We start from the raw sequence: 23825 nt of genomic DNA on the forward strand, positions 1-23825 counted from the left end.
GAGGTGCTGGCACAGGGTGCCCAGAGAAGCTGTGGCTGCCCCATCCCTGGCAGTGTTCAAGGCCAGGTTGGACACAGGGGCTTGGAGCAAGCTGCTCCAGTGGAAGTTGTCTCTGCCTGTGGCAGGGGTTGGAGCTGGGTGAGCTTTGAGGTCCCTTCCAACACAAACCAGTCTGGGATTTGATGAAATGCAGAATCTTCTTTCCTCAGCACCCACTTAGCTCTGTTCTTACACTGCAGGCTTGTATGAGAGATTTCCATCATATTTTTTAATACAGTAGAGACTTGATTCATGCAAACAGCCTGTTCCCACCAACTCGTTGGAGACAACAACAAAACCCTCAGCACCCGTGGACTTGCCGTACAGGGATCCAAACTGTTACAGTGTGCTTAGGCAGAAGTGTACCTGTTTCCAGTGGCAGCTTTGTTCTTTGTTTCATTACTGATCCTCTGATGACTGTAAGGTATTTATGAAATTTAGCAATCTCCCGCTAATGTTAATAAATCTCCCCCTAAACCTCAGGAGCAGGGAACAAAGAAGCACCCACCTGAGGAGCTCGTCACTTCTCTGCTGCCCTTTTCTCAACATGTTCCAAAAGGCCAAGGCCACCCTGACTTGGAAGTTGACTGTGTTGCTGCAGGTTTTTTACATGCTGCTGTCAGTCTCCACGTGCAAGATTCTTTCAGAAACTAAATTTCTGCCTCTTAACTTCTGGTCTTTTTTTCTGTTAAATTCAGGATTATTTCACATTTTCTGACTGAAACCATTGTCATGTCCTCTGCACTGTGCTTCTGCCAGCTTTGCTTTATTGCTGCTTATGCAATCTCTTTCAAAAGCTCTCTGATTTTATCTTGCTGTTTGATATACTCAATGGCTCAAAGGTGATGAAAGATTTCAAGTAACTTGATGATGAGATAATTTCTCCTTGATTCACAGCTGGAGGATGGTAGTGTCACCTCAGCGTGTAAACACAGTTTCAGTGAGCACACAGCATCAGTGAGGCCAGTGATACTCCTTAGAGGTGCTTTTCATAGGCAAGCTCCAACAGTCTATGAGATGTTAGGGATAGAGAGCAAAAAATTCTCTGGAATTACTAAAACAAAGAGTAAAACCATTGGCCCAAGGAGTCTTTTAATCTGTTTATGTACTGTCTGAGAACCTCCATTGCTTCCTATTTTATTTATCCATTGACTTTCTGTATGGACTCGTTCTCAGCAGGGACTTGTCCGTACCGGAAGGTTCTTCTGATAAGGGGCATATCTTACCATCTGCTAGGAAAACAGAGTGCACAACTTTAGATGGCCTCAACATTTCATTTCGGCTCTATATTATTACTGCTTTTTTGTATGTAAGGGAGGGACACAGGTAAAAGATTCTGCCTGTAGGTCTTACGTAGCCTTCAAGTCCTGTGCTCACAGGATGTTCTTTTTCTGTCCTTAGTGTTGCCATCATTTAATTTTGGTGACAGTGCAATCTCAGTGCTTCCTCGAGAGTCCTGCTGGCTGGTGGGAATCGCTGTGTTCTTCACAGCTGGAGCTTTCCCTTGGGGTATTTTGTTTCTTTTACAGTCACTATGTTCTCAATAATGTCGCATAACTCTTTGGGCTGCAATACCAAGGCACCAGAATAAGGACATTTATCACCACAGCCACCAGCGTTCCTCAGCCTGTGGAATGTTGGGATGTTTTTATGTACCGCTTCCTGCCCAGCTCAGCACAGGCCACACTTCAGGAGCAACAGACATTCCTTCACTCTCACTGTTCATGTTTTCCTTTTAACCAGCCTCCGTGATACATCTGTGCATGACTGCACAGACTGAGATGAGCTCTCAGGCAGAAACTCTTCCCTGTGAGGGTGCCCAGAGAAGCTGTGGCTGCCCCATCCCTGGCAGTGTTCAAGGCCAGGTTGGACACGGGCTTGGAGCAAGATGCTCTAGTGGAAGGGGTCCCTGCCCGTGGCAGGGGGTTGAAACTGAATGAGCTTTAAGGTTCCTCCCAGTCCAAACCAGTCTGGGACTCTGTGAATCTGCATAGGTACCTTGTGTTGCTACCACGGGTATGTTGTATCGTGAAAGGCACCTGCTCTTCCCCAAGTGCCTGGGAGGTCGTGCTTCTGGGCTCACCTCAGGGACACCCTGCATGGTCTCTGCTGGGGGAAGGAGCTGGTGCTGGCTCCCTTTAGCTTCAGCCTGCTCTGAACAAGTCCAGAAGCAGCCTAAAGACCTTGGTCATCAACAAGTGACATTCAGTGAATGTAGTAATGCAAGAAACTCCACCAGGACATTCCTGTTGAGATGGGGGGCTCTGAAAGTTACAATAGATCCTTCCCCCCCCCAGTGCAATGGCAGACTTTACTGTACTGAATGCGCAGCCCATGAGTATCACCCATGTAGCACTGGCAGCTAATAGGGCTGACAAAAGAGACATCAGCAGAATAGATGCATGGGCAATGTTGAAATGATATCTGTGCCTTCGAATGGACACTGAATTGCTGTGGGCCTGGAGCCGGCCGCGCAGGAGTGTGTGTGCACATTTCTTTTTGCCCCAGGTTGTTCTGCAGGTCTTGTTGTAACACGTACCACAATTTTCTTCTCAGAGCTCTAACAGGAACACCAGATAAGTATCCGAATTGCAACACTTTTTGCTCATAAAATTAAAGCTCATTATGCTGATTAGCACCTAACAAAGTGCATGCAAATGAGAGCACAGAGTGCTCCTCGCTGCTCTTCTGTCGTTGGGGTCCCACTTGCAGCACGCACCTCTCACTACAGGTATCCCTATTTCTTACTCCTGCATTGCAATAGCTGGGGTTTCTAGCTGTTCCTCCACATGAGGTTTTTGCATCACTGTTGTTATCACAAGCTTGGTCTCCCAGTAGGCAAATGCTAGTGATAGTGGTAACCTAGATGTAGGTTTTGTATATACAACACGGAAAAAGACCCTTCCTTCCAGGGTATGGCAAGAAACCATCTGAATTCAGTCTTCTTTTTGTCCGTAATGAATGCCATGATTAAATAGGTCTCTTTTAAGTTTATTGGTGGCTTGTATTTATTTCATCACATACGTGTAGCAAATAAACTTTCTTATGAAGTTTACTGGCATTATAGATGCAGACTCGTTAAATGTAAGAAACAGGACAAGAACAGCTTGGTACTGACAGTACAGATCTTAGGCAAGGAAGAACACAGCACAATCAACCTGAGTAGTAAAAGGAGTACTAGTGATGTTATCTTTAAGGTCCCTTCCAGCCGTAGCCATTCTGTGATTCTATGATATTTTTGGTCCTGATTGCTCAGAAATGTTTACTTCTTGCTGTGCCTGATTATAACATCAATGTGAGCATTTACATCAGCAGCAGAGTTGCACAGTGTATTACAACAGATCGCATTGAACATTGGCGTGTTGGCTGCAGTACTGGCTGCTCCAGTACAGCACAGAGCTGCTGTCGGGATTCTCCTTCCCACACTTCCAACTCTGCCAGTTTCATTCTGCTTTGCTCTCACCAAGACTTGTTTCAGTGGAATTTCTTCTGCAAGGTTAGATGCATAGATGATGATTGTTAGGTAACTGGCAGTAAAACTACTGAAGGTTGTAATGTTGGAAAGGACAGGAGCCAGAGGTACCAGTAGTCCTCAAAGCTACTGTGGTGCTGCAGAGCAGCAAGCTCTAGCACAGGCTGCTCCTTCGAGTAAATTGTACCTAACCTCCTTAAGAGCCTCCCAGGTGCTGCTCTAGGGCCAGAGGTCAGGTGATGGCCAGTAAAAAAAGCCCGTAACAGCCAGGAAGCATCACCCAGCAGCAGCAGTTTTGACATTGAAATTGGAGAATGAAGCTCTTCCCTGTGAGGGTGCTGAGGCGCTGGCACAGGGTGCCCAGAGGAGCTGTGGCTGCCCCATTCCTGGCAGTGTTCAAGGCCAGGTTGGACACAGGGGCTTGGAGCAAGCTGCTCCAGTGGAAGGGGTCCCTGCTCGTGGCAGGGGTTGGAGCTGGGTGAGCTTTAAGGTCCCTCCCAACACAAACCAGTCTGGGATTCTGTGATTCTATGAGGTTAACTTGCAGGCTCTTAGAGGAGGTCTGAGAAGCAAGGCTCCTGTATTGGGAGTATTCTTTAATTTGGGCTGTTAGTTTAGTATCTTCAGTACACAGGTCTAAGAAAGAATTGTCACTGTCTGCCAAAGGTGTCAAACTGGCAGAGCCATCAGAGAAAATAGGTTTAGAGGACAGCTAGAAACAGAGACAAGTTGGATTTGATCCTGCAAGGGTTTTAAAAATGAAGTAGGTGATTTTGCAATAGGAGGGAGATGGGGGTATCCTTGCAAACATCACCAGCGCTGCCTCTTTGCACGTCAGTCAGGGATATCAGTGCATGTTTGTGTATGAAGCAGCTCTGAATGAAGATCGGACCCTGCCAGAGACTGACCTGCTAGGTCAGAAGGAGAATTTCTGATCGATTTTGTTTCTTTCCAAACAGTGACAGGACTGGCTGGGAGCCTGGTGTAAGGCAACGCCGTGAATCACTGGTACAGATCTGCCTTGGACTCGGGTGCTCAGGATTCCTGTTCCCACGGTCTCCCACTCAGCCTGTGTTTCATAATGCTCTGCACTGGGTGATGCCTTCTTCAGAGTGAGAAAACAGAACTCGTGACTGTCAAACAGAGAGAGAAAACCTCGCAGCAGTGATACTCCTATCTGGAACCTTTGTGTTTAAGTAGATGAGGCGGGAAGTGCAAGGGATAAAGTGTGTGTTAGTGAGCAGGTGTGTGTGTGAGAAGCCCTCTGAGTTACTGCAAAGAATCAGAGAATCCCAGACTGGTTTGGGTTAGAAGGAGCCTTAAAGCTCATCTGTTTCCAGCCCCTGCCACGGGCAGGGACACCTTCCACTAGAGCAGCTTGCTCCAAGCCCCTGTGTCCAACCTGGCCTTGAACACTGCCAGGGATGGGGCAGCCACAGCTTCTCTGGGCACCCTGTGCCAGGGCCCCAGCACCCTTACAGGGAAGAGCTTCTGCCTAAGATCTGTCTAAATAGTCCATTGCAGCAATGCAGCCCCTGGAAGTTCTGCTTAAGCACAACCCACACCTGAATTACCCCCAGCAGGTGGGGCTTAATGTTTGGACTTGATTCAAGGAAAAAATCTCTGCTAAAGGAAATCTCTCCCAGACATGGCTTTGTGCTTGCAGCAGACAGAAGCAAAGATTTATTAGTGTTTATTTTGAGGGGGTTGGGGGTTTATTTTATTTGGTTTTTTTTTCTGTTGGTTTCAGGGGAATAACACTCACAGTGGAGATTAACTCAGGTGCCAGTGATCAGGAACAGAAATTCAGAGGGAAGAAGCTGATGGGTCATCCAGAGCGTTCGGATGAGCCCCTGGAGTGAAGAGTGTTGAGTAACTCAGGCAGGTGTTTGCTCTTGCTCTTTGCAGAGGCACGATCAGACACGCTCAGCACAGTCTTGCTTGGTCCAAAGGCCCACAGGTAAGGTCCTGAGGTGGAAGATACTGCCTTTGCCCATCATTCCTCAGACCTTCTGAGACTCCCTGTTGAAGGATTAAGGGAAGCAAGGCTTTATTGAAGAAGTGTTCTCTCATTCAGTGTTCTTAATCTTCATGTTACTAAGTAATGATAGAGTGTGCACTTCTCACTGCTCTGGGCTTTTTCCCAGCACTCTGGCAAGGTTAGAACAGGTCAGACTTAGTATTTGTACAAGTGTATGTGTGCAGCTCCATTGTATTAAATACATGGACCTGCTTCTGTCAAGTGTGCCATTGGAAATGAGTCTTTAAATTTAGAGTGACTGTGGCAGTAGGAATCAAATCCAGATGAACTTGGAATCGGTATTTATGTGTGTGTGGATATTTACAACAGATGTTTATAAGTTGCAGGTAATATATTACTCTTGCCTGCCAAGCATTAGCGTACGTAGGACTGTTGCAAGTCAGATCGGATGTTTGATCAGAGGAGCTTGCAAAGCCTATTCAGTTTTAAAAACTACATCTCATCTACTCCAAATCTTACCAAAATAATCTTACTCATTCCACAAAGGCCTTGGAAATCACTGCCCTTGTTTTCAGCATTGAGAGATGCTCTGTGGTATTCTTACTTTCTCTAATGATGGCCTCAGGCCCTTTGGTCTACAGCCAATACTGTCATGACCAACTGTCAGTCTGGGAGGGAAAACAGCATGTGTGTGAGGCAGACTCAACCAAGATTAATAGCCCTGTTGCTTCCTGGATAAGAAGGACTCAATGGAAGCCTCAAAGTGGGATCATTTTCCATCTTTTTAAATCTATAAATTCTCATTTGCAACATATCCAGGCATTGCCTGAGGAGCTGCTGCTGGGACCTGGAGCCTTACCCCGTCTCATCGTTTTTATGGCTTCAGACACTTCCTCCATTGTTGCTCCTCTATCCAGTGTTTTATTCCCTTCCAGGCAGAGCTTCATGCTTTCAGCATCTTCTGGAACCACAGCCATGAAATCAGACATGGAGAAGACCTTCTGGGCATTCCCTATCTCTTGCTAAGTCAGGATTTTGCAGCTAATACCCCATAGATTTTAAATGCCCTGAGTGTTCTAACCCTGCTTTAACTATTTCCCCCCTTAATACCAGTTACATTTCTAACGTGTGGCTTCATTCCCAAACTACTGACTTCCCCAGTTCCCTGCATGCTTTGCATTGGATATTTTCTCTTTCCCTCTTCATTTCCTCTTTCTACATGTCCTCATACAACTCTTCATGACATTCGTGTCACTTCTGAAAATCCTGCCCTATTGATGGGTTACTGCATAGGGACAAATGTCAGAGTGGACTTTGGGACAGCTGGCAAAAAATAGCACAAATATCTCCTGATTTCCAGTCAGGACAGAAGCTGTCACATCCTTTCCTACTATAGAGAAGAGGGAATGGGAGGGTGTACCCTTCTATCCTGATTTTTACCTTGGCTTTCATAAGAGTTGCCAGGCTGGGAGTGGGAGGATGACGAGCGGGAGAGGCAGGATTTGCCCCCTCCTTCTCCTCCACTGGAGGTTTTACCAGAGGCCGCACCTCCTGCTCCTCCGCTCGCTCCTCCTCCACCTCCCGATGAGGAAGTTCTTCTGCAGGATCCTCCAGTTCTTCCTCCGCTGCTTCCTCCACTTGAGGACCAACTGCTTCCTCCTCCACTACTGCCTCTTCCAGAAGACCAGCTGGTTCCTCCATGCCCTCCTCCTCCTCCTGAAGATCCACCACCAGCTCCTCCCTGGGAGATGCTGTAAGGAGGAAAGGCCATGAATGTGTAGCATTTATAGCAATGTGACCGGTGTCTGGTGTCCTGTCATCTGTACCAAAGCCACTTGCTGGCTCCTTCTGAACTCCTCATATGAGTGAGGAAGTGCTGCTGTGTGAAGCAGGTTCTAGAGAACTGCTTTGAAACTGTCTTGGTAAAGGACAAACTAACTGATTAAGGAAGAAGAAAAAGAAAGATAACGGATGCCTTTAGAAGGCTTTCAAAATATGTACCTTCTGTATTTAGAATTCTAAAGAAGTTTTTTCTGTCTGACCTTTTGTTTTCATCTATAACTGTACTTCCTGACTGCACGTAGGAGACGAAATGGCAGATTATAGTATTTTGCAATTGTTTTTGTGCAGTTCACAGTAATTGTAGAACACTGCAGCTTTTTACACTGCCAGCTAGGCTTTTGATTCCATCCAGATTCCTGTGATTGTAGTAGATATGTTGATGATTGACCACTATTTCCTAATATAAATACAGCTCCTTTCATCTTTGCCTGTTTGCAAAGGTTAATCTGAAAGTACGTACCCAATGCCATGCTGCCCCTCCTGCAGCAGAGCCCGGTACTGAGCAATCTCCTGCTCCAGGCGGGTCTTGATGCCCAGGAGCATCTTGTACTCCTGGTTCTGACTCTCCATCTCACAGCGGATGCTGGCCAGCTCCTCCTCCAAGGGACCAATCATCCCCTGGATCTGCTGCAGCTGCATGTTGTAACGACGTTCCGTGTCTTCCAGGTTGGACTGCAAAGAGTCCACCTGCAAAGGGAAAGCACAAGATGGTGTTTATGGGAATGTGGCATGTTATGGGAATGTGGCATGTTATGGGAATGTGGCAGGATCAGATCATTCTTATGCACTAAGCATCTTCATTAAATGGAGTGCTGGGTACATTCCAGCAGCTCACATGTTCTTTGTGTATCAGAGGATCAGAAGCAACCCTTCCCTACCATGCTGATCTGCGACTGCAGCTCAATCTCCAGGCTCTGGTATTCACGTCTCAGCTCAGAGATCTGTTGGTTGCTTGCCTCCACTTCCTGGCCACTTGAGTGGACCTGTTGACTCACTTCTTCCATCTGAAAAAAATAATATATTGGAGTTTTTGAGTTTTACCTACAGTGGCAGCATGGTCAGTTATCATTTCCTTAACAGCTTGAAGCAGGGCCACTTGTAATAGGGGGGCTGTTAGAACTTGCTTGTGTGGCTCTGCCAGTGCAGTTCAAGGCCACTTGTGATGTCTTTTATTTTAACCAAAGGGATTCTACCATTATATCCTAAAAGCAATGGATGTCATCGTTCAAAGTGTCATTCACCTGCAGGAAGTTCTTACCAAAGGTTGGCATGGGTTTTCTTTTGTGATGTGAACCTGCAGATCAGAACCATTTATTTACCTTGCTCTCATACCAGCTCTCAACCTCTTCCCGGTTTTTCTGAATGATATTTTCATACTCCTGTCTCATGGCATTCAGCTTTTTCAGCAGGTCCTCCCCTGGAGCAGCATTCACCTCCACGTTCACATCGCCGCTCGACTGTGTGTGCAGCGATTTCATCTCCTGCAGAGAAGGCAAACAAAAAGGGGGAAATTACTTTGCAAAACAGTTTTGAAGTCAGTTAATTTGCTCTGACATAAGAACCCTTCCTGACCCTTTCAACACCACCTGTGTGTATGCTGAATCTCCTTGACGAGGAGAGCAGGGGACACTACTTAGTGTGGAGGATGCTACCTGCAAACCCTCCCACATTTTGATATTGTAAGTGTTCTTGTTCTCCCCTGCGGTTTGCACTGCGAGGAGCTGGCTCTCACCTCCTCGTGGTTCTTCTTGAGGTCAATCATCTCCTCCTTCAGAGACTCAAACTGCATTTCCAGGTCAGACCTATTCAGAGTCAGACTGTCCAGCAAGGGCCGCAGGCTGTTGATGTCGCCCTCCACGTTCTGCCGGAGCCCACGCTCGGTCTCGTACCTGCGCCAGGGACAGTGGGAGGTCAGGGCCAGGGACAGCGCAGAGGTCAGCCCTGTTCTCAGGTTCCCAGTCCCACTTTGGTGTCTGCACTCCGTAGCACACAGCATCCCTCAACCAGCAGAATTATGAAACCAGAAGCCAGTACTTAAAGTTTCATAAAGTGTTCTGTGGTCTTTTCATTGTTTCCTTTTGCTGTAGTCTCTGGGCAGGTTTCCTCTCTGTTTCATCTGACTTTCAGTGAGAGAAAATCACAATTTTTACTCCTTCAAATAAAGGTTTTTTCAAGCTTTGACTCTACAGCCATAGGGAGTGTTCCCATTGGAGACCATTATAGGAATAATAGTTTTGAACCCTTACAAATAATATCAGTTGTTCTGCTGTGGAACCAGGAGGAACCCTGGTCTCTGTGGGTTGAGATTTGCTTATGGAATGGATGAATGAAACTAAGTTGAGGAAAGTAGAAGAAAGGAAGTCAGTGCCTGGAAAAGAGGATTATATATTTACTTTATCCTGAAGTCCTCTGCAGTCATCCTTGTGTTATCCAGGTCCAGAAGTACCTTGTTGGTCTCCACAGCTGCAGTCACAAGCTAGAAGAGAAGACAACATGCTGAGGAAGAATGTCCCTGTGAATCTCAGGTTTGCACAAGAGACAGAAATATGGATGTGATCTTGTTGTAATTCCTAGAAGTCTGAGGGGAGCAGCATGACCTACATGCAGAGGCCTGTAAAGGTCGTGTACAGTGCAAACCAAAAAGGGACCTGTGTGAAAGCAGCATCAGAACTGCAGGAACTGTTTTGGGAGTACAGGAATCCTGTCAAGACGCTTGTGTCAGTGCCATAGCTCTGTCTCACCTTCTGTGCCCAGGGCTGGCTACAGGTGTTTTACTCAATCGCAAAACATCTGTCAGTGCTTAAACTTCTCTGACAAAGAGCATCCTACCTGGTTTTGAAGGTCTTCAATCTCTCCATAATAGTGGCTGTAGTCCTTTGTGCCGGAAGGAGCTTGCTTTTGGTACCATTCCCTTATTAACTGCTCAAGCTGAGCATTTTCCCTTTCCAGGTTTCTGACGGTGTCCAGGTAAGAAGCCAGGCGTTCATTGAGGCTCTGCATGGTCAGCTTTTCATCGGTGGAGAGAATTCCCCCGATCCCTCCAGGAAAGCCACCACTGCTAAAGCTGCCACCACTGAAACCAGCACCACCTCCACCAAAGCTTCCTCCATAACCACCACCAAACCCACTCCCACCTGATCCAAAGCTCATGCCCCCTCCATAGCCACCACTGCTCATTCGCCCTCCATAATAACCACTGCTCATTCCTCCTCCACAGCTTCTGCTGCTCATTCCTCCTCCGTAACTGCTGTGCCTGATCCTTCCATAACTACCGCCACCAGCTCCGCCACCATAGCTGCTCCTGGAGCTTCCTCCAGCACAACTGCTGCCAGAGCTCCTGCCCCCACCGCTTGTCCTGGAAGTGACTCTTGTGGAGGAATACGTGCTGCCCCCTCCACCCCCAGCACTGCTGCCGCCGCCACCGCTGCTCCCACGCAGGCAGCTTCTGGAGGTCTGTTTGGAGCCACAGCTCATCGTGGCAGCGGCAGTGGCTCGCGTGAAATCTCCAAGCTGGTCTTACAGTTGTTCTGGAATCATAGCTCCAAATTCCACCCTGCCTGGTCCGCATTTATAGCCGAGGTAGTGGGTGTCACCCTCAAAGGGAGTACCTTCTTCTCGTGTGTTTGTAAGCCGTTGTTTTTCTGCCAAGGGTAATTTGCCAAAGGGAGATGTTTGAGGATGTCAGGAAGCTTAACCCATGCTCAGAGTGCCCCTGACCATTTGTTTGTTAAGACAAAACATGTAATTTCTATTGGGTGGCTCTGATTTAGGCAGATCTTTTCTGTGATCTAGTCACTGATTTACAGTCATCTGAATTAACCTCATCCCACTCATCTCATCCTGTTCACATCTATTTCAGCACAACTGTGAACTGTCACAATGTGGGTCAGTGATGAATGTGACTCTATTTCTTCTGCTCTTTCGCCTTTCAGAATGTTGTCAAGCAATCCTGGCTGGTTTTGTTATACTTCAGTGATATTTTACCAGGTTCTGGTTTCTGGGTATCTGATGCTATATGCTCCTTATTTTCAGTCCTTTATTGGTTTATACCTTTTGGATATCCCAGGGTGTGTTTTGTGAGTGCTCTGAACCACTCCAATGTCTTTGTCATGGTGACCATTGGCCAACACCGCACGCCCCATCAATCTATTCCAAACATCCATCCACAATTATGATTTATAAATAACAAATTAATCACTAAGAACTGTCTGACAATGACTGGAAAACAGCTCTGAGTAAGACGGCAAGGAAAGGACGTGTGACAGGATGTTTGTTGCAGGGAATAGGTAGCTCTTTATGTGCTCGGAGCAAATGCAGTGTGGGATGGCTGGGAGACCCGAGAAGTGCCTGGCTCTGTACTGGGCTCTCCTGGCATGTCTGTGGATGGGAGAGCAAACACTCCCATGCCTGAAAGGGTTTCAGAATTCCAGGCAGGATGTTTTCCTCACACAGTGCAAATACAAGTGTCTGCTCGGAGGAGAAGGGTTAAGCTCCTGTTTTGGGGGATTCAGTCCTTGAGCTGTACATCAGAGTAGCATCTTCGCAGTTTTCTTTGCAATTCATGGACATGGCATGACCAACAGTAGGAAATATTTCCTGTCTTGCATCTTCTTCTTCCAAGGTCATGTCTTTTTCAAATGCACAGCAGTGGGTACTTCAGCTTTAGAGCTCTGCGCCTCAAACCCGAGTGCCCCTCATGTCTGCCCTCCTTCTCCTTGGGGGCTCCAGCCACATGCTGTCCGTGAGGTGTGCAGCTGCCACCCTTTGTCAGTGGAACTGTTGTGCGATACCCAGCTTCCTGTATTGATTTGGTTGTTGCTAGTTTAGACATTTGTTTGTTATGGCTTATAGCAAGTGTTTATGGAAACATCTTTTTCTAGTGCCCCTCCCAGCACACCCTCGCCCACACTGGAGGACACACCTCGGGTTTCATCTTCCATTGCTGAAATGTCCACGGAAGCAAGGCCATTGCTGGGTTGTGGAAGTGTAAATGGTGGGGTCCATTAGTGGCCCCCAAAACTTAGTGGGGTCTAAGGCATAATTTTTGCTAGCTCCAGTGAGAAATCCTTTTGAAGTGCACAAAATTCTCTTCTGTACTAACAGCTATTGTGTTTTGAAACTGTTGGGTTGCATTCCATTTAACGTGGCGTCTAGTGGCATTGCCCAGCCTCTGGACCACTGGTATCGGTGATGGATGCTCCCAGTCCACTGAGCATCTGAACACACTTTCCTCTCCCTGCCCACGTCAGTGGGCCTGGGAACAGGCACTGACAGATCGTTTGACCTTGCTGAGGACAGATCTCCATCATGGGCAGGTGAATAAAGCTGAGGTTTATTGCTTTTTATGCACTGGGCATAACTAATGGAAGAGGCCACGGTCCCAGCGTGCCCTCAGCGCTGAGCGTTCAGTGGCAGTCAGGAAAACCTGCCCTTGCACATTGACAGACCTGCTTGAGGTCAGAGACAAAATAGGAGGGGAAGGAGGAGGAGGATGCCCTGGGGGCAGATGGCACCACAGTTGTTTGTTTGCAATGAGGCCTCTTCTCTTATCCTGTGATGAAACTGTTTGGAGCTCCTGCCCAGAGGCGGTTGGGCCACTATTTAAGCCTGCACTGCTCACCAGTGTGGGCCCGAATTCACCCAGTGCCCTTGAACAGCAGAATCACCATGTCCACAGCAGCAAAGGGTGTGCATCTTTCTTTTGGAGTGCGTGGCAGCAGCAGGGGGTGAGGCTGAGCTGGGGTGAGGTGCTGAGGGGGAGCTGAGCACACACAAGCCCATCTCTGAGCTCTGCATTGAACTGCTGAGGCTGCCGAGCACTCTGGTGGGGTATGAGCAGCCTGTTTCCCCCCCTTTGCAGTGCTTCCCTCTTCCGTCCTTCCCACTTCTGGTCAGGTCTGGTCAGGGAAATTCAATTTGCTTATGTTGCTACACAGAGAAAAACTGGGGAAGATCTATCTGGGGAATATGATTCATTCTCATAATTGCACTTTATAAACTAACTTCCATTATATAATCAACAAGCAATTGTATTAACACCAGATAATCCCATAGGACAATATTTCTCCATAGTAAAGGAGAAACAGTCCCTGTGGCGTGACTGTTGGAGGGAGAACACTGTTCTTGTTCTGGACACTGCTCTTCCTCCCATTGAGGTTTGGCTGCCTAACATTTAGCATGAAACTGTTCTCCTCTCCCCTGATATTTACATGATAAGGGCTTTTTTCTCATCCCAGTAAAAAGCTAGATGTTTGAAAATGGAAAAACCTGAGAAAATTCAGTTCAGATTATTTGAAACATATCAGGGCTCCATCACGTGTATTACTGTAAGAGTGGATTGACTGAAAGTTCTGAACAGTAATTCCTACCTTGCCATTTCCAGTTAGGGTGACAGTATGGGATGTGCTGTTCATTCTGTTCCTTTCTCCCTGTGTGTATTTATGGCCACATTAATAAAATAAAGCAGTGCAAATTCTACAGAAACCATTTGCATGTGATCATTCAAGGCTGGATGGGGCTTGGAGCAAGCTGCTCTACCCTGCCTGTGCCAGGGGGTTGGAACTGGAGGAGCTTTAAGGTGCCTCCAACCCAGACCAGGCTGTGGTTTTGTGATTCCCTGCGTGCCTTAAAACCTCAAGTGAAGGTTTTTAAGGTACCTGTTTTGAAGTGAGAGGGTAAGTCCCACCTCTCCTGTGCTCTTCTGCAAGACAGGGTGTGAGTCTTGGCATCTGCCCACACCCCGAGATGTGTGGGCATGGGGAATATCCCTGGAATGTGTCCTGATTGTGTCCAATGGTCCGAACACAGCCCTTTCACACACCTCTCAGGGAAAGCTGGTGTGCAGCACCAGGACGGGACCTGCTGCCCTCCACAGAGCATGGTCAGCAGTGGCCAGTCCAGCAAACACCTCTCCTGGAGATAAATTCTTGCCTCCATTGTACTTGATCTGTTACTCATTCGTTATTGCAGAGACTGGTACTGTTGAAACATTAAAGGGCACCTTCAAAAGATCCACCACCCAATGGAACGATGGTGATTATGATAGGAACAGTAATTAGGTGAGTCAGAGCTGTGAGAGACGAACCTATTTGGAGTACGAACCCTTTGGTTGGGAACTTCTTCATTTTGGGTCTAGGCAGCCCCTTGCACAGCTGACTCTGGATCTCAGCTAATTCTACTCCATTGGCAAGACCTTCATCAGCAAAGGGTCATTCTAACGCACTTATAACCCCTGTGGAGAACCTGGGTTTCCCTGTGCTCCTGCCTAATGACAGGGTGCAAAATACTGCAGTGGTATCGTCACATGCACAGGGATTACTGCGATGAGTTTCAGCCTGGCGTCAGTTCTGATCCCTTACACACAGGAGCACCCAGTGGGGGGTTCAAGGAGGGAGGGAGGAAACCTGCATCATCCTCTGCAAGAGTCACACACACAGAACCAGGTCATGTCAACCTCACTGCGGCTGCGCCCACTGAATACTGATGAGGGAACTGGAGCAGGATGTCAGGGCTGACAGCGGGTTGTGTTTTCAGCTAGCAGGAGCTCCCTGCACATACCGCAGGCACGACTTCGTCTGTTTAGTGTTTGTGGAGTTGTGCTAGAGGAGGAGCCCAGGCAATGGGAGCTGGGTTTGCCGCACGCCTCCAGCTCGCCTTCACACCCTTCGGCACCTTTGGGAGCTGGGTGCCCTCTAGAGAGCAGCTGCAGACCGAGGTGCAGGGCCTCCATCTCCTCCTGCATCACCAGACATCACATGCAGTGCAACAACACGGGTCTGAATCCTGCAGCGCTGTGGGCACAGGGATTGGCAGGGCAGGAGGGAATGCTTCCCCTCACAGCCGGCCACTGCTGTTACTGCACCTTTGCTGCCACTGCCCTTTATAGAACGTTATTTCAGTTACATATTGTTGTGCTTTCGGTGTGTAGCCCAACAGCAGCTCCCTTTTAGCCACAGACAGCATCAGCCCAACCCATTTGCACCTCCTGGCCTCTCAGTGAAGTGTTAGTCCCGTTCTCAGCAGGGCATCGGTCGCAGCCCGGCGCTGCGGGAGCTGCTCACCCCATGGGTAGGCACAAAAGAGGCAGGAGGGGACTGTGTGGGAGCAGGCACTTGGGAGCATGTTGCTCTTGGATCTGCCGGTTAAGTACAGCTGACACCTTATGGAGAGACTTGGGAAGTACTGAAGCGTCGCTCAGGCTGCGTTTATCAGCAGCTTTCACCAGTTCCTTGTTCTTTAGCACAAGCAGCCTTTGTGTGTCCGCGTTGTTCATTAGTGCAGCTGCTCTTAAGCTTTTGTCTGAAATCAAGTGAAAAGCTCTTGCTTGAGCCTTGCTACAGAGGGGATGACAGCCAGCCCTGCCCTGAGCTCTCGGGCTCAGTTTCACTTTCCCCTGAAAAGCAAGCCCAACCCGAGGCAGTATAAATGTTTTCACAAGCTCTCCAGGTTGATGCTTCGTTCCGCGGTCGCAGCAGGGAAATGCCAGCGCCGACAGCGGTGCAAAGGGAAAACTCCGCTGCCAAAGGCACGGGTTTTAGTTCCAGTGGGACGCTGCCTCCCCCTCGGGTTTGATTCCCGTGCTCGGGAGCAGGCGGCGGCTCAGCTGCGCAGCTCCAGGGTGTTACACGGGGGGTTGTACATGGGGGCAAATCTCGGTGTGGGCAGAGCGCGGTGCGAAGCTGGGCCAGCAACGCGGTGTGGGAGCCGCGGGCACCAACCCAGCCTGAGCCTGGTGCCCGCGGTTCTGCTCCCTGCCCTGCCTGCGCCGTGTCCCGCTGCTCCGCACGGCCCCGTCCGCCAGGGATCAGTCGTGTTGCTTCCCTGCTGCGGAGCCCAAGCACCTCCCCTGGCCCCGGCCCGCTCGCTGCGGCGCTCAGGCTGAGCAGCAGCCCAGGCAGGGGTGCTGTTTGTTCGCCCAGCTGGGTGCGCTGCTCAGGAGTGGGATCTGGAGAAATGCACTCGCTTTTGTGCTTCAAATGCTTTTTAATTTCGCAGCACAGGGCTCCAAAATAACTTTACGTGTGGTTACGTGTGAGAAGTGCTGGTGTCGTGTTAGGTTATAAAAAGGGCTTTCAGGCCACTTCGCTGTCTCCATCCTGTGAGTGTCTCTGCACATCTATGGATATCCAACCATCCCTTGGCCATCTCAAGAGAAGAGACTCATAATAGAATCTGCCATCTCAGCATCTGCATTGGGCTCTGCTGACTGTCACCCAGGTACTCAGGCCCCATGGTCCCTCTCCCCAGGCAGATAATTTGAGCAGACAAGATGGGATGTGATCTGCAGAGAGGCAGATACCTATAACAGGAGTCCCAGGAGGAGTCAGGAGGCACGTCCCTGCAGCGCAGGTCTGTTAAGAGGTACATGACTGACATCGTCCTCCCCAGCAGCCAACACGACTCACGGTTTAGTGCCTGCCACATCAGGAGAGCAGCTGGAGATGTGCACCATGGGTGGCTGCTAGGCCATAACTGTCTGTGGGTATAGACTGCCCTGAGCTTGCTTTTACAGGGGAATTCCTGTCCATGATCTCTCTCTTCTCCTTTCACTGATGAGCTCCAGCTCCACTTGTTTCCTTCTCTGTTGTTTTGCAATGAATTTAGGGAAAATGCTCCATGGGAAACCCACAGGCACCTGCCTGATCTGTTCATGTAGGGCATGGGGGATGTTGTGTAGGACCAGGCCACAGGTACTACAGGTTTTGACAGGGAGAAGGACAGGACCTGTGAGGTCAGTGAGGCCATTCCCTGGCTTCCTTTCCCAACCAGCTCACGCAGCCCTTGTGCATGGATCAGCACCTGCTTTTCTAAAGGAAGGCAGTTTCCAGACACAGGGTTCTTGATTGCATGAGGCAGAAGCAAGGTTTTATTAGAGAAGTTTTTCACCAGCAGGTACACAGTGATCCTGACTAACTCCAGTAACTTCTAGAGATTACAGCGTTAAAGAACAGAAACAGCAGAACAGAGAAGAGAAGGTGGCTCCCAACAGGCCCCTTAAGTACATGGCAAAGCATCACTGAGTTACTTCTACTTTCTCTGCAGAGGCGTGCAGTGAACATTGAGTGTTCTTGGTTTTTCTATGGGTTTCTTTTTATTTCATCTTCTAGTCCATTCCTCAGTCACAAATTCTCCTGCAGGTCACTGGAGAAGAAATATAGCAGCATTATTGATTGGAACAGAGAGAAAACCCTTCAAATAACAAAACTGTGCTCTGTGTAGCCCTTATTTCAAGAGCATACTCTGTTAAACCAGAGTGGTTAGCCGACAACCCAGAAAACCCCAGAGATTCCCTAAATAATTTTATTTTAATGGGAATTTGCACTTATAAAGTTACAGATCAGTTAAATCACAGATCAGTTAAAGCTGCAACGTTGAATCAAACAGGTTTCCTTTTGAGAAATCACAGCTCTTACCTATGTCCCCAGTCTTGCAGGGTGCGACCTGGGGCTGGCAGTGGGACGATGAAGTTGCCGTATAGGTGTGGCTTGTCCTAATGACTCCTCCTCCTACACCAGTTCCGATTCCTCCTCCATGACTGGTGGGATAGATTTGGGGGGAGCAAACAGAGAATTTTAGAACTTTACACGACACTGGCTCAATACATGACAGAAGTCTCAAACTATGTCCTTTATAGGGGTTGGGGTATTTTACATTGTGTTCTTTTTGCACTTTCAGGGCTCTTTCACAGTTTTGTTCCCCTTTGGCATGGAAATGCAATGCAGAGCATTGCAATTAATTCATATTTTGACATTCTGCTGACAGAATACTGGTAGTTATGATGTTGTAACTAGCAGTTAACAGATTTGGTTTCTCTGCTGCAAATCCCAAGGAGCAACATTAGTTCAGATTTGAATGCTCATCACAGTGAAGCAGCTCATAAGACAACTTCATCATCTCAAAGAGAGCATTAAGATAGACTAAAGCTTCTGTTGGATTCCCCATCTGTCATACAGACCCTTGATATTTTCATTTATTCCCTAGTGGATTTAGAGATCTACATACATAAGGTCCTGCTGTCCTCCTTCCAACAAGCACCGGTAGGTCTGAATCTCCTGCTCCAAACGGCACTTGACGTCCAGTAAAGTCTTGTACTCTTGGTTCTGGCACTCTATTTCCGCTCTTATTTCAGCCAGTTGCTGCTCCACGCACGTGATCTGGTTCTGGAGCTCGCCGAGGAGGGTGTTGTACTGGCACTCGGTCTCAGCCAGAGAGGATTCCAAGTTATTTCTCTGATAAACAAGATAAGCAAAGAAACAACATTCATGTAAGTGTCACCCTGGAGCTGAAAGAGCTGCTCCCTCCCCACCACGCGGGTTGCTCGGTCTGGCTGTTCAAGAAGGCCAGCAGTCACCTCTTCATGGCTGTAGGGACCTTCAGCACCCACCTGGCTGAGCTGAGCTTGGAGATCGATTTCCAGGGCTTGCAATTGGCGTCTCAGTTCAGTCACCTGGTTGTTGCACGTCTCTACCTCCTGACCGCTTGTAATAACCTCCCGATTCACCTCCTCAATCTGAAAATCACCAGTGCAGAAGGAAGAGCGTTAGGGAATATCTGTGTAAATTGGACTTGCTTTTACAGAAGCAGAATACTGCTGGCATAAAGAAGCGTGAGCGGGGCACGTTCCCTGCTCTGGGCTTTAACCGCCAGCTTCAGCGGCTCACTTGCTTTACGCATCACATTAAGCTTGTGGCTAGAAGTCTCTTTAATCCAACTGTGGAGTAGCTCAGCTCCAACAACACACCACAAGCCCTTGTGGCAAAGTCTGCTCTTCCAGATGGGACACAGCAAACTGGTCAGACAGGCCTGTGCCTCCTGTGGAGCACAGTGGATAATAAGTGCTGATCATGGGCTTCACTGTACGGGAAGAACTGCTTATTGTCTCCAGGTGTGTTTCCCGCAGCCCTCGTGTGCCCTGAAGTTTGTGTGTGTGTTGGGAGCAGGCACATGTCGCTTACCTTGCACTCGTACCAATCCTCAACTTCCTTGCGGTTGCGCGCTATCAGTGTCTCATACTGGCACCTCAAATCCTCCAAGATTTGCCTGAGATCTGGTCCAGGGCAGGCATTGACCTCCACGCTCACGTCTCCAGTGGATTGTTTTCTCAGGCAGTTCATCTCCTGGAAGTAGAACCCAGATCAGATGCATACTGGGGGTTCAGAGACCACACACAAGAGCAGAGCTGGGTGGTTGAGGACCGCCCTCTGCCAGGGGTGCCCCGGAGCTGTGGCCACAGAAAGCACTGGAAGATGGTGCAAGTGTTTTTCCCAACAAATCTCTTGGGTAATTTCTTTCCTCATCCAACTGGAGTCAGCAGCAATTTCACCCCCCTCTGGCACTCCTAGCACTGGCAAGAGAGGAGGCCACATCTCTGCCAGAGCCCCCCCATCCCAGGCAGGTCTGAACCCCAACGGGTTTGATGGGAAGCTGTGGGGTGAAAGCAGCTTTTCTTCACTTTTAAACCTAAAGCACATTCACATCGGCAGTGGTGCTCCCTTGGTGGGGGCAGGATCCTACCTCCTCGTGGTTCTTCTTGAGGCAGCAGAGCTCCTCCCGCAGCGACTCGAGCTGCGCCTCCAGGTCGGACCTGCAGAGCGTGAGCTGGTCCAGGACCTGCCGCAGGCCGTTGATGTCAGCCTCCACGCTCTGGCGCAGGGCCAGCTCCGTCTCGTACCTGCCAGAGAGCAGTGACATCTCACACGTGCTCCGTGCGTGCAGAGAGCTCTCTCCTTGCCTCACTGCCTGCTCTGAACTGCAGTTTGCTCTCTCAGCTGAATGCTCTGTGCATTGGATTTCTGCATTGCACTTGATGTCTGTTCTGTGGCAGCTTTTCTTCCTTATCTTTGTTTTTCATGCTCCTGATCACTGTGTGTTTGGTATCATAGAATCATGGAATGGTTTGGATTGGAAGGGAGCTTAAAGCTCATCCAGCTCCAATCCCTGCCAAGGGCAGGGGCCCCTTCCACTAGAGCAGCTTGCTCCAAGCCCCTGTGTCCAACCTGGCCTTGAGCACTGCCAGGGATGGGGCAGCCACAGCTTCTCTGGGCACCCTGTGCCAGCACCTCAGCACCCTCACAGGGAAGAGCTTCTGCCTAAGAGCTCATCTCAGTCTCCCCTCTGGCAGGTTAAAGCCATTCCCCTTGTTCTGTCCTTACAGGCCCTTGTAAAAAGTCACTTATCCAGCTGTGTTTCTGTTTTGCTGATCCCAATCTACATTGTCTGTGATGGAAATGTACCAACCACACCACTAAGGACCACTCCCTGCAGTTTGGGTCCCCAACCCTCACCACAAACACTTGCCAAATGCTTTACCCAAGAATACTAATTAAGGAGGGCTGGTGACCAAGAGCGAGATGCCTTTCATCACGCCGCCCTGTCCTAATGTGGTGTTGGAGTGAGACTCGTCTGAAGTCTGTAATTACACATTGAGACTCCACAGGTGAGATGTGAAGGGGCAGGGAGGAGGCAGCAGGGTCCATCTGCACAGAGGTGTACTCACTTCACTCGGAAGTCGTCAGCAGCCATCCTGCTGTTATCAATGTCCAGAATGATCTTGTTGTTATCAATGGTTGCGCAGACAATCTGGAAGAGAGCAGACCATGAGAGATGTCTCCTTTCTCTCTGCTGTTTTACTCTATGTAGATTGCAGTTAGGCAGGATCCCTTCACCAGGTCCTTTTCCTGTTACCTTCTGAATTAAGTAACCTTGTTTCTTGAGCAGTTTGCAGCAGCTTTGCCACCTTCACTCACATCAGCTGTGTAGAGGCTGAGAGTTATAGAGCTCTCAGATGGAACTTTCCAGTTTCAAGATATAAAGGGAAGTCCCAAAGGTGCTTCACAAAGAAGTGAACCTAAAGAACCTCCCTTAAGACATTGCATCTCAGCTGACATTGAAGCTAATGTGTTCTGGGCTTCAAGCTTAAGGATCCTCGGGAAAGATACTTGGAAGGTATCTTTAAGCCTTAAGATCAGCCGTAACTTTCACCGTGGACGTGTTAATATCAAGCTCTTTGTGCCACTGTGGCAGTCAATTTCAGATCCTCAGCTTGTCTCACCTAGAATTCACAACGCTTCCTTTGATAGGGCATTTGTGTGTTTTGCTCTGGTGCTACAGTTCTCTTTGCTTTGCTTTTCCTACTGGGCTGACACCCCTACATCTCCTCAGAGCACATTTAGTATCAGATTCATACTTGTATAGTCCAAACCCAGCGTAACAAAGCAGCCTTTTCCTTTTGAAGAGTATCACCCCACCTGTATCACCCTGCAGCATGTCTTTGATGTGCACCCACAACGTGCCATAGGGCAGCTTGCCAAAATTTGTTTGCAGAGACATTCAGCAGCACCAAGTTACCTCTAACAGTTGCAGTAGGTTCTAAATACAAATTCAGACATGAGCTTTAGATGGGGAAGGAACGACTGAAAAAGGGTTTACCTGGTTCTGAAGATCTTCGATCTCTTTGTAATAGCAGCTGTAGTCCCGGGGCTCGCAGGAGAGGCCCTGTGTCGCGTACCACTCTCTGATTCTGCATTCCAGTTCAGCATTTTCCTTCTCCAAGCACTTCACCTTGTCCAGGTAGGAAGCCAGGCGGTCATTGAGATTTTGCATGGTGACCTTCTCATCGCAAGATGAAAGCAAGCAGTCGCCACCAAGACCACCAACAACCACACCGCCTCCAAGGCCAAAACCAAGGCCATTGCCATAGCAGTTGCCACCTCCAAAGCTCCCACCAGCCAAGCTACCAACACTCAGTCCCCCTCCATAATTCACTCCACCGCAGTAACTCCTTCCAGAAAAACCTCTGCCACTGCCTATCGTATAGGAAGAAATCCGTGCTCCACCACCACCACCAATGATACAGCTGCCACCACTGCTCCTGCCTTTGCTAGACACAGTAATAGTCTCCTTAACGTTGCAACTCATGGTGACAGCAGCTGGAAATGCAAGCAGAAGCCCAAAGCAAGATGCACAGCTTGATATTAAATCAGACTGCGAGCTGTCTGTGGCGGAGAAACTCTATTTATACCTTCCAGAGTGGGTGTCACCACCGAATCCTCTTCCCATAAGGCCAGCTACCCCAGCCATTGGTGCCAAGAATAATTTCTCAAAGGGAAGTTTCCTTTTAGGAATCCTGGTAGACAAGGAAGATACTTTACATGTCTCTTGCTAATTTCAAAAATACATTAGCAATAATGTTTTATGAATCATCAGCTTTTTGTTTATGATGCAAACTTTACAACATTAAGCCAGGAAAAACACTGTCCTAAATTATATACCAGGAAGAAATCATTAAAGGCTATTGCATCAAAGAGCTCTTTATCTCTCATTAATTTATTTTCCTTTTGAGTTGAATAAGCAGTTTTCATGCAAGGTGCTGATGTTGGAATATGGAAGATGAAAAAGAGCGAATAAATACGAAGTTGGACTCTCGAATGATGTATGAGGAATGATGTAAGAAAGTTGTGGAAAGATCAGAGACGCAGAGATTAACCTTTAAGTCTCTCCATTGGCAAAATGACAAATCCAGAACACTGCTACGAGACGAGGCTGTGGAGTGATCTCTTAATGGACACGGATGAAAGGTGCTTCGTGTATGATCGTGGCTCTCCAGTAACGCACAAAGGGGTTGTTTTTTATGTAGAGAGTGTAAAGGGAGGTAAAAGCACTTTACGTATTTCCTGTTGCTCAGTGAAAGGTATTTCTGCAGTTTTCGTCATTATGGACAGTGATTGTTCCAGCAAGGGGTGGGTGCTTTGGAATGGTGAATGGGAGTGGAAACATCCTATGGCCAATTCTCTGTCTGTATGTGCTGCATTCTAATAAGAGGTTTGGGATCAGGTGCTAGGAAATATAAAGGCAGGATTGCTGATACAGCTGGCAGAGCAGTCGTGGCCAGATAGAGTTCTCCACGGGCTCGGAGAAGATGGATGAAGCACAAACGACAGGCTCTTCTCTATCACTGATGTCTCCAAATCTTAACTAGGCAGAGAAAAGAAAAAGGAAGAATCCTTTCACTCTTCTGACAGCACAATTCAGGCTAAGCTGATTTTCATGTGTGTTGCTAAGGCTCAAGAGCAATGGGCTTCTCTCTAGGGAGAACTTGCTTCTGCTGACATTGAGCAAGAGACAGGCGTTCCAGAGCTTTCTGAAACTAAGCATTCACTGCAAGGAGTTCTCCAAGACTGCTTCACCAGGGAGCAAGTGCTCAAATCCTCCTCTGTGTTAGGGCTGTGGACTGGGATAGCTGTTAGTATGGCAAGTAAATAATCCCACTTACTGAAGGGGTGAATTATGCCAGTATTAATGGATTAGTCCATGATTTTATTGTTCTTATTCTCCTTATTTCTGTTTAAAAGATGTGTGCCTTTGTCTCTTCATCCTTGGATGTTGCTTATCCAGTAGAGTGAAAGCCAGCAGCATTCCGGTGGTATCTCCAGCAAGCTGGAGACAGAGGTGTGGAGAGACCTGCTCAAAGAGATTTACTCAAAGACTGAGAGC

General features: G+C 48.3%; 2 protein-coding genes across 3 annotated transcripts; both read right to left on the bottom strand.

Annotated features, from left to right (window-relative positions):
* Positions 1-4738: 4738 nt before the first annotated feature.
* On the bottom strand, positions 4739-11659 carry LOC134168936 (keratin, type I cytoskeletal 15-like). 2 transcript variants are annotated; one of them, XM_062629099.1, is made up of 9 exons: positions 10164-11659; positions 9728-9810; positions 9067-9223; positions 8654-8815; positions 8213-8338; positions 7795-8021; positions 6933-7243; positions 6352-6453; positions 4739-5533 (listed from the first exon to the last, which is right to left on the bottom strand). In XM_062629099.1, exons 1-9 carry the CDS (start codon positions 10806-10808, stop codon positions 5508-5510), a joined length of 1839 nt encoding a protein of 612 aa, XP_062485083.1. In that variant the 5' UTR covers positions 10809-11659; the 3' UTR covers positions 4739-5507. The 2 variants fall into 2 exon arrangements, with proteins under 2 accessions (XP_062485083.1, XP_062485082.1); XM_062629098.1 differs by lacking the exon at positions 10164-11659 and having other exon boundaries at positions 6352-6450; positions 9728-9806.
* Positions 11660-17190: 5531 nt separating this feature from the next.
* On the bottom strand, positions 17191-22286 carry LOC134168935 (keratin, type I cytoskeletal 13-like). Its single transcript, XM_062629097.1, has 8 exons — positions 21762-22286; positions 20830-20912; positions 19848-20004; positions 19289-19450; positions 18718-18843; positions 18336-18562; positions 17747-17868; positions 17191-17474 (listed from the first exon to the last, which is right to left on the bottom strand). Exons 1-8 carry the CDS (start codon positions 22248-22250, stop codon positions 17449-17451), a joined length of 1392 nt encoding a protein of 463 aa, XP_062485081.1. The 5' UTR covers positions 22251-22286; the 3' UTR covers positions 17191-17448.
* Positions 22287-23825: the final 1539 nt, after the last annotated feature.

The sequence above is a fragment of the Pezoporus occidentalis genome, unplaced genomic scaffold, assembly GCF_034315485.1.
Source record: "Pezoporus occidentalis ecotype Australia unplaced genomic scaffold, CSIRO_AGI_Poc_V1 ctg328, whole genome shotgun sequence".
NCBI lineage: Eukaryota > Metazoa > Chordata > Aves > Psittaciformes > Psittacidae > Pezoporus > Pezoporus occidentalis.

Coding starts and splice junctions, on each gene's coding strand:
- LOC134168936 (XM_062629099.1), bottom strand. CDS start 10,808: ATGAGCTGTGGCTCCAAACAGACCTCCAGAAGCTGCCTGCGTGGGAGC. Junction 9,811..10,163: donor TTGAAGACCTTCAAAACCAG/GTAGGATGCTCT, acceptor CTTCTCTTCTAG/CTTGTGACTGCAGCTGTGGA. Junction 5,534..6,351: donor CATAAAAACGATGAGACGGG/GTAAGGCTCCAG, acceptor ATCCTTCAACAG/GGAGTCTCAGAAGGTCTGAG.
- LOC134168935 (XM_062629097.1), bottom strand. CDS start 22,250: ATGAGTTGCAACGTTAAGGAGACTATTACTGTGTCTAGCAAAGGCAGG. Junction 20,005..20,829: donor GCTGACGACTTCCGAGTGAA/GTGAGTACACCT, acceptor GCTCTCTGGCAG/GTACGAGACGGAGCTGGCCC. Junction 17,475..17,746: donor CTGCAAGACTGGGGACATAG/GTAAGAGCTGTG, acceptor TTTCTTCTCCAG/TGACCTGCAGGAGAATTTGT.